This window comes from Populus euphratica, unplaced genomic scaffold, assembly GCF_000495115.2.
Source record: "Populus euphratica unplaced genomic scaffold, PopEup_1.0 scaffold1152.1, whole genome shotgun sequence".
Classification (NCBI taxonomy): domain Eukaryota; kingdom Viridiplantae; phylum Streptophyta; class Magnoliopsida; order Malpighiales; family Salicaceae; genus Populus; species Populus euphratica.
In genome coordinates, this window is record NW_011501013.1 from 3700 (window position 1) to 14396 (window position 10697).

The 10697-nt window shown below is 31.8% G+C and overlaps 1 protein-coding gene across 1 annotated transcript; it reads left to right on the forward strand.

The window, feature by feature from the left end:
* The first annotated feature begins 388 nt into the window (after nt 1-388).
* LOC105117054 (uncharacterized) lies at nt 389-2747 on the forward strand. The gene is made up of 2 exons (XM_011014592.1): nt 389-604; nt 1304-2747. The coding sequence occupies exon 2, from the start codon at nt 1377-1379 to the stop codon at nt 2547-2549; it is 1173 nt and encodes a 390-aa protein (XP_011012894.1). The 5' UTR covers nt 389-604; nt 1304-1376; the 3' UTR covers nt 2550-2747.
* Nucleotides 2748-10697: the final 7950 nt, after the last annotated feature.

A 10697-nucleotide genomic window follows, 5' to 3' on the forward strand; every position in this document is an offset into this window, starting at 1 on the left:
AAGAAAATTTACTTTGAAGAGGAGTAATATGATCGATTTGTAAGTTAAGGTTTTGCGGAAATTTCGCAATGAAATGAATGATTTTATAGAATACAAAATGAAAAAAGCTTTTATACCTGGAATGTGTAAAAGAAAGACAGCTTGGGTGGAAGAGAGAGTTACATGGAAAAAAGTCTAAAACAATATAATAATTGTAAAAAAATATCACGAGTTCAAAAAAAATCATACAAACACTATTTTTACAGTGAATGTCCATAGAGTGTGTGTGTGTATTAATAAACATAGTAAACAACCAATACAAACATAAAAACAAGCTTTCATTGTGACGAGAAAAAACAAAATACTAACCCTATTAGGTCATCATGCAAGGGGATTTTTGTATTCTAGAAATCAGAACCACTAAAAAAAAATACCCTTCTTTCTTTCAGAACATTAACCTTTTATTACCTTAACCTCAACAAATATATAAATAACAGGTTCTTCTATTTTCCTCTCTACTCGGATTTCTTCCTCAACTCCCCCATTCCACACCACCCCCACAATACCCCCATAATTTTGAATTCGCCGTTTCATCTCCTCTTTTACAATTAACTGAAGTGATCAGGTACTTAACAATTTAAATCAAGCACAGCCCATCTGATAAAAAACAAACCTTTATGTGTTTTTGTCATTGAATCAATGCACATGCAATGGAACTCTATTAGATTTTGTATAATTCAGTTGAATCGAGCTTCTAACACTGCGAATTACCTCTTATCTTGCTTTGATTCTCTGTTTTTAATCATGGTTGGTATAGAAATGAGGGAATTCAATTGTTTTACAATGGATTCTTGAAAGATTGTTTCTTTCTGGTCCATGGTGGGTGAATTTTGAATTGTAATCCTTTTTGGGTTGTAGTGTTATATTGGTTGGTTGTGTTTGGTTGCTGAGAAAGATGAGAATTTGAAAATATTTTGAGCTTTTGTATTGGATGGATTGTTTATTAGCTAAATTGTCCTTTAAGATTGTTGCATAAAATTTTGTTGAAGTTGATAACCTTCAATTTTTTTGTGTTTTTTAAAGATAAATTGGATTAATGGAAAGTATAGGGTTTTGGTGGATTCGTTTTGTAGTTTCAATTCTGATTAGAAAACTAATGGTGAATTGATGAACTATGATCTAGTTTTAAAAGGGTTTGTGCTGATCTTGATTTTGAGAAGGTTAAGCTTAGATTTTGCTCGATTTGTTTCATTTAGGGTTCTGGTTCCTGGGGTTGAGGCTTGATAATGAATCTGTTGTCTGGTTTTATTTTTTTTTCGAGCAGGAATGTAGTTGGATTGGTTGTGTCATCAGATAGTGAATTTGAATTTTTTTTTTAAAGACTTAGATTGGGAATAATGGAGACTAACATATGTGACATCAATCACTTGAATGCTGATGTCCTTTTGCCTCCTCGAAAGCGCCTGCTTGCTGGATTCAAGAAACAGAGTTCTGATGGTGATGGTGCTTCGCTTCTTCCTGTAGTTGGTTCCTCTTCATCTTCAGCATCGCCTACTTCACCATCTACCCAGTCTCCTCCTTCCCCGACACCTTGTTCTCCTTCTTCAAGTGAATTTCAGGCACGTCTTAACAAGCTGTTGAGTTCCCATTTTAATAATAGTCATAACCTTTCACCTGAGCAGATTGTGGAGGCGTCAAAATCAGCAGCTGAGGCTGCTGTTAAGGCTGCTGAGGCTGCAAGAGCAGCGGCTCAGGAGAAGGAAATTAGTGCAGCAAAAGCTGTGACAGCTGCCAAGAGTGCTTTAGCTTTAGTTGCATCATTTCCTGAAGAGGCAGCTAGCAAGGATAAATACCTGAGAAAGAATAAGTTGAAGAAGCATGTCCAAGTTCAGCTCTTGTACAAAAAACACCAACCAGTTGAGAATTATAGGGATGATGAAGAATTAGCTCGTAAGTTGCATCGTGTTATGAACAGCTCGCCAAGAATTTCAAAGAATTCTTCCAGTTCTGACTTGAAGGGTGGTCATAGAAATAAGAAGCCTAAAAGCTCAACAAGTTCAGAAAGAACTAAGGTTTCAAATGGAAGTATAATTTTAGGAGAAAACCCACCTTCTTTTTGCAATGGGCATGCCATAGCTGGTGAGTTGGATTCTGATGATTCTATCCAGGAGGCGCCCATAAGAATACTTGATGAAAAGGCACTGAAATTTGAAAAAGCTGGCCAATTAGACATGGATAATGGGGAAGCAGAGTCAAGTCACTCGAAGGAGAAAAACTGGGGGGATTCGGGTTCGCCTAGTAAAAAGAAGGGAAGACTGAAACTGAAGAAGTTGCCATTAAGCGTTTGTAATTCTAAGGATCAATCAAACCCAAAGGAAGATAGTCTTCCTAGAAGCCTCCCACTGACTGATAAGAACACGGGTAATCCTGCTATTACTCGTGTTAAGCCTTTGTTTCCATTGGAGCCTTCTACTGGTACTCTAATGCAAATTGAACCTACACCACTATGGAAATGCCAGGAGTTCAAAGCACCTGCATGTGTCAAACAGAATAAAGTCGTGCAGTCGTAATCCTCAAACCCTCTTTGGTAACAGCTGATGACTGATAGAAGTTGATAGCTGAGGTAGGATTTGTGATGCTCTTTTTTTTTTTTTACTTTATATAGAAACCGGCTTTATTTGATTTGTCTTTTTTCCCCCATGACCTTTGGTTTTGTAATGAAGTTAAGCTGATTGAAATGTATATTTTTTAAAATTCAATTGCTTGCATCCATGCTTACACATTCAAAATTCCTGCTTCTCAAGATGACATCAAAACTTCAAGTATTGTAATATAATAAATTAGAAAATAATTTTAATATTTTTTATTTTTATTTTTTTGTTTCATAGCCACCCCGTTTTATTATAGATGTGAATACCAGGATTGGTATCTCTTTTGTTCTATTTATAGCATGTTCATTCCTTACTAGTGCCTTATTCTAAAAGATATGCATGATATTTCTAAATGGAAAAGGTTTCTTTTTGGTGAAAGTTAAATAATAAATGGAGAGGTAGATATTTGGGAAATTACTCAAAATGAATGAAGCATTTTTCTTTCTGTGCATGCAATGAATGCTCTCCAAAGATTCAGGTAAAAGAGCTTCAGGGCTTTTTATTATTATTATTATTATTTATGATACCAATTTATTCCAAGGCAGTTGTTCCTAGAAAGAACATAAGTTCCGAGGCAAAGAATCCAGAATTTTGTTTGGTCTTACTCCTTTCCTTTCCATTGTTGCCTTCTGAGGGTCACCAGTTTGTTACTTTTGGCGACCACAAGATGAGGCCATCACCTGCTTTTCTAATTAAAATTTGGACTTCTTAAGCAAGTCAAGGTAATCAGGTCTGTCAAAGAGCCTGATGGCAGCGAATGGCAGCGAATTTGATGAGATACACACCAGCTGGATCAGTTCAGGTGGTTGTTTACTCTCCTTCCTCGTCATCGAAAACTAGGTGAATATTGTTATTTTATTCTTCAATATTCATACAAGATGGATCGGACATCAACGGTGGATAATAAATTTACTCTTTTTTTCCCCCCTTTTCCCGAAGAAATTACTGATTGCTCTATCAGAAGAAAATGCAAGCAACATTGGTTTCTTTTTTTATTTTTCCCAAACACTTCAAGGATGACTATTTCTTGGGTTAAAAAAAGAAATGGAGTTTCTCAGGGGAAGTAAAAACACGCCTTTTGCATGCAAAGTTGCAAATCTACTCTTGGAGAACAGGTGGCTATTCTACGAACAGAAAGAGATACCTTGGTCCTGACTCTCTTATAATTGATTCTCACGCAACTTTAAGACCGTAATGTATTCACATGGGATTTTTGTAACTGTTTTGACGTTAGTCATTGTCCAAATTGCCTTCACATTTATTGCTTGTTGGGTTTCATACCTTAAGAGAAATTACATTACATTTGCTTGTCTCTTGTTAGGTTTCACTCTAGATGATTTAGCACAGAAGCATCTTCTCTCTTGGAGTTATTAAGCTGCTGATCTTCATGGTGGATGGAGTTTTGCGTAAAGAAATGCTTCAACGCTTTTTCTTTTTTTGATAAATAATGTTTTTTAATGTGCCGAAAGCATCCATTTTTTTATAACTCGTTCTCTCATTGATGGCATTTCTTTCAAGATAGGTGATAAACAGGAAGAAAGGCAAAATCTTAATGATGCTTCACTCTATTTGTTAGATTTTAGAAAATTCTACTCCATTTGTTAGATTTTTAGAGTTTGGATTGGATTTTTATCCTATTTGATCGAAAACTACAAATTCCATGTTCAACATGCATTTAATCAATTGTCTTTTTACAGCCAAAAAGTACCTTGGAAAAAGAAAGTACTATGGAATGTGATGCCAACTGTGCCCACATCACCGCATCCAACCAGGAACCCACGTGGATGGTGCCGTCGCAGATACATTGATATTTGTTATTTATTTATTTATTTTTAAATAATTATAAATAACCAAATTATTTTATATATATTTTGATTAATTTCTTGATATTCTTAAGTTAATAATTAAATAAGTTTCAAATAGTTCTAAAATTATGGTAACTAATAACATTTAAAAAGTAAATCTAGAACTTGATCAATTAAACTACACCCTTCAAGATTCGTTCTTTATTATCTTGCTAGTATTATTAGTTGATGTAAAGAATGTAGAGAATTTTATATATTTAGATCATAAAGAAAACATAAATTTAAGGGTAATCTTTAGAAACTTTTGGATCTTGTAAAAAAAACTTTTATCCATGGGTGCTAAAGGTGTAAACGAAATCAATCACTTTCAATTGTAACAATTTATTTATATATTAATTAACCATGAAAACATTGCCTCGTATTTTTTTTGTTGGAAGTGATTGTCATGTTCTTAAACCTCACTATAAATATGACTATAAAATAATTAAGTCAATGATTAAGGAATTGATAAAGATGATTGAAATTTAGAATTAAAAAAGATATTTTCATGATGAGAGTGAATGTTAGGATTTTACCCTTTAAATAGTGATCGAAAAGTCAAGTTAAAATAGCTTTAAAATAGAAGAGAAGAAAAATATAAAAGATATTAGCCTAATTAAGCCTATGTAGAAAGGGGGATAGGGAAGAGTCAATGCCTAACTAAACCCAATGAGGGGAGGAGGAAAAAAGGTCGGCTCAATCTAGTAATCCTTGCCTAATTGAGGTTGAAAATGATAAAAGGAGAGAAGGAAGGAAGAAAAGAAAAGAAAATGATAGACCAAACCAAGCCCAAAAATTATGAAGAAAGGGAAGAAGAGGAGAGGAGAAAATAATAAAAAGAAAAATAATGGCCCATGACCACCACACTCGAGTCCACAATGCTCCACTTAAAGTTGGTAAAGAGAAGAAAATAAGAAGAAAAAAAAAGAATAATTAGGGGAAATGTTGGCTCAATTGAGAGCGAATAGAGGAAATGAAGTAATAGTGATTAGTAAAAAACCAAATAATTAGAAAAATTAAGGAAACTAAAAAAAATAATCAAAAAAACAAACCAAGAAAAAACTAAAAAAAAATTATTAGAAAACCAAAAAAAAATTAATCCAATTTTTTTTATCAATGTACTAAAATAATAGAATAATATGAGTATATCAACTCTATGTGCTTGACAATTTATTAGATTGATAATGAATGAAATTTGTATAAAACAATCTTAAATTTTTATTAAGTTTCCAATAATCCAATTGGTCAAGTGATTAAAAGTAGTTTGTTATTGTAGCATTGCCTACTTTTGGATGCAATTTCCAACTAATCTCCTTCACATTAATGTAAAAACAAGGTACACGCACACATAAAGCCTTAAGTAAGTTTACACAAGGCTTAAAAATCCTAGAAACCATGTTTTATGTTTAAGGGTATGTTTTTTAATAAAATAAGTTTAGGTTATCAACCTAAAAAGAATCAAAAGTATTTTAAAAACTAATTTGTTAAAGCTAAACAATCATATGATCCTAGCCTTAAGTGCGATTATTATAAAGTAAGAGGTCATTTGATTTATGTATGTGTTATTAACAAGGATAAAGTTTATAATATGACTTGGGTTCCAAAAGGAACAACATCTAACTACAAAGATCCAATAAGGTATAGTGACACGACTAAAAGATTGATTTCTTCTCCCAAGTGTAAGAGTGTCGAAGTAATAAATAATCTGGCAAGACCGGGGTCAAACAATAGGGAGGTTAATTGTACAAATTATAAACAAAAACAATAGTAACAACAACAACAACAACAATAATAATAGTAACAATAATAATAATAATAATAATAATAATAATAATAATACTAGTATTATTATTATTATTATTAATACTAATAATAATAATAATAATAATAATACTATTATTATTATTATTATTATTATTATTATTAATACTAATAATAATAAAGAAAAAGAAGTTGATGAGAACTTTGAGATGAAAGATTAACGTAAGGATTAAACAATGATAATAACAAATGTCATGGTAAGAGGATACACTAATGGTATGTCACACAAGTATAGTATAAACTCTTATTATTCAATTGGAAACCACATATAAAGAAGGTTCCAATCAGATTATAAATTGTTAACATAATTACATTAGTTATCTTATTCGATTAATGCTAATACTTGTAAATATTGTTAGGCATCCATGCTTATAACTTATGTTAACAATAGATCAAGTTCCTTTTATAGTTCAGGTGTTGGTTATACTATACAATATGGACTATGAAAGTGCCAAGCATTTGTTGTACCAAGTGTTATATAACATAAATCTAGATTAGTCATTTAACAAGCAAAGTATTAAAGAGTAAACAAGATAACAAATTGAAAACATGTTAGTATCAAACATTAAAGTCCATGTTAAGTTTACACTATACTTATTCTTACACTATTAGTACAACCTTTTCACTTTAACATAATAATCTTAACTAAACATAATGAAAGAAAGAAAAATAAATAAACAAAATAAAAACATAGATAAGATAAAAGTTAACTAAGTAAAGAAAAAGAATAAAAGACATAAATACGATATTAATGAAAATAAAACTTAAGCATTAAAAAAATACAAAGAGAGAAAGCAAAAGCATGATCTTGATCTGGAGACCAAGATGCCTAAATGCATGGCAAATGCCTCCTTTTATAGGCCAAAATTGGAAACTATTGATTTGATGACTAATTGATGAGTAGGTGACCAATTCTTGACTTGGTAACAATCCTTATCTTCTTATGTTTGCGCAAAACATCATTAATAACGTCAAAATTAAAACCACTTGAAAACATGAAAGTTGTAGAAAATTGTTTCAACTTTCCAGGAAAAACAATGGAGGTCATTTAGACTTCTAGAACCCCAGATATAGGCCAAACACTGAACAGTGCGTGGGCTATAGGACAAATTCGGACTTCTTTGTTGTTACTATAATTTGGACTTTAAAATAGCCTTTTTAAATCTTGGGCTTCATATGAAAGTTGTAGGCCTATCTCTTACCTTTCCATCCATATAAAGTAGATCTAAATCTGAGATCTACAGCTCCAGATATGACCCAATTACCGAATAGTGTTCTAATTTAAACTACACCGACATCTCTTTTCTAAATTTGGCTATTTCTTTGTCCTTTCAATTTTAGTTCTTAATTCATCAATCAATCCCTTCATTTATGTGATAGGCCTGCATTTAAAATAAAAATTTACCATAAATTAAAGGTATCTTATATTATTAGATATGTTATTATAAAACATGCTTTAGTTAAGGAGTTATTGATACTTCAAGTGCAAAATAATGATATAAAACCTTGATAAAAATACACTTTTAAGTACTAATCACACCCCCCCAATAAGCTTATTACTAATCCCTAGTAATCAAAACATTAAAATAGAAAAATAATTTGTAAATTCCACAAAGCAAGGTATTCATCATTCAACTTCCATTAATCTATCCAGTTAAACAAACTCTCATTAAATTTATATATCTGCTCAATACCTCTTCAACAAGATATTAATAAACCTTTTTTTTATGCTCAATATATGACACGATCAAAGAGTTGATGTCTTATCCCAAGTGCAGGAGTGTCAAAGTAATAAATAACCCGACAAGACTGGGGTCGAATCACAGGGAAGTTAACTATATAAATTATAAATAATAATAATAATAATAAGAACAACAACAACAACAACAACAATGATGGTGGTGGTGAAGATGAGTTAAAGAGGACTTTGAGATGTAAAATTAATGTGAAGATTATACAATGATGAAAACAAATGTCAAGGGTAGAGGATACACTAATAGTATTAGAGATAAGTAAGATATAAACTCTTTATTAATTATCAACATGATCATATTAATCATCTTATTTACATAACAACATACTTATAAATTTTATTAAGTATTCATGATGCTAACTTATATTGACAACAAATCAAGTTCCTTTCATAATAACGATGTCGGCCGAATACTACGAAGGATCAAGTATTCGATGTACCAAGTGTTATGCAACACAAATTTAGATTAACCATTTAACAAGTAAGGTATTAAGAATTAATAAGATAAAAATGATAAGACATGTTAATAGCAAGTTGTTTATGATATAAACATTGAAGTCCATATTGAGTTTATATTTACTTATCCTAACACCATTAGTGAAACCTTTTCACCTTGACATAATTAAGTTAGCTAGACATTATGAAGGAGAAAAACTTAAAGAAACAATATAAGAACATAAACAGGATATAAGTTAACTAAGTATAGTAAAGGAAATTAAAAGCATGAACAAGAGATTAATGAAAGCAAAACTTAAACATTACAAAAATATAAAGAGAGAGAGCAAGAACATGATCTTGATATAGAAAACAAGATGCCCAGATGAATGGCAAATACCTCCTTTTATAGGCTAAAATTCAGAACTATTCATATGGTAATTGATAATTGATGTAGTGGCCAACTATTGATTAGTGGACTTGGTGGACAACATCACTCTTGTACTTGGGATAAGACATCAACTCTTTGATCGTGTCAAGTTTTTAAAACTTGTAAACATCAACTCTTTTAAGTACTAATATCAAATTTGTAAATATCAACTACTACCCTTTCCCCCCAACCAAAACGAAACATTGTCCTCAATATTCTAAGGTAGAAAGATAGAGTGTAGAAGATATCACCTCAAACAATGAACATTGTCAAACCTGAAACACATTTAAACAAATATGAGAAATAACAAAACAAAATAATAAAACACAAGGTTTCACAAACGAAAGCTTAAATCCAATCTAAGCTTTTTACGGCTGTCCTTAATTGACCAATTTATGTGACTCATGGAAGGATCAATTATAGGAGTGAAAGATTGTAGTTGGTTAATCAATTGTTCAGCAGTAGCAGCAAAGATTATGATTTGTCATCTTGAAGACGTTAGAAATTCCTGTTCCATAGCATGATAAAAAAAAGACAACAACTTATCATAATAACCATTAACATTTAACAAACCGATGGGTTTATGGTGAATGTGAAGTTGAGCCCAAGAGAAAATATGAAAGATCTCTTTCAATGTGCCTAGACCACCTAGCAAGGCAATGAAGGCATCAACATGTTTAAACATTGTATTCATTCGATCAGACATTATGGAGACCTGTAGTTTCTCTATAATTGTTGTTCCAATAATATCACCATTTGCTAAAGCTTTAGGGACAACTCCCAAAACGTGACTACCTCCTAAAAATCAGCTATTGACACACCTCCCATTAACCCAAGGCTGCCTCCTCCATATACCAAATGAATCTTTCTTACAGCTAATACCTGACCAAGATGATTTGCTAATTCTAAAAATTCCTTTTCTTTTCCAAGACTAGATCCACCACCAAAAATATAAATATTTCGTATTTGATGACTTGAGAAACTTGTCATTTCTACACACTTTGATATCTGTGGAATGTGTGGGTTGAGTAGAAATGAAGGGAATGAAGAGAAGAATTTATAGATGTGAAAGTGAAAATGCAATCATATCACCTATATATAGGCCAGCTGAAGTCTCTCTCTCTCTTTTATTATTATATATTTTTTTTAAAAAAACATGTGTATGTATAGATAGTTAACATGTGTATGTACAAGTAGTTGTGATTGTGGCTCACATCTTCCCTTGGTTTTACGTCCAAGAACGGCTTAAACGCCCTCTATGGGTTGGGGATAGGCTTCCCATCCAATTTTCTTAAAAACTGGCAAATAGGGTCTTTTTTAGTTAGATTCCTAAGACTATGTCGAGCATGTTCTTTATGGATTTGTGACCATAAATCATAAATTATACTATGTACATCTCCACTAGGATGCGTCTCAAGAGTCAATAAAAGATTATTTAAAGACTTCTTACTCATGCCATCCTTAACGAACTGTATTTTATCTTCATGATTTATAGATATAATTCCTAAAGAACGACATTTTGTATTACAAGTCCAGCTGGCACATCTATGTCAGACTTGCAGTTGTTTTACACGATGTTTGACACGACTAAAAGATTGATGTCTTCTCCCAAGTGCAGGAGTGTCGAAGTAATAAATAACCCGGCAAGACCGGGGTCGAACCACAGGGAGGTTAATTGTACAAATTATAAACAACAATAATAACAATAATAACAATAACAACAATAATAATAATAATACTAGTAGTAGTAGTAGTAGTAGTAGTAGTAGTAGTAGTAGTAGTAC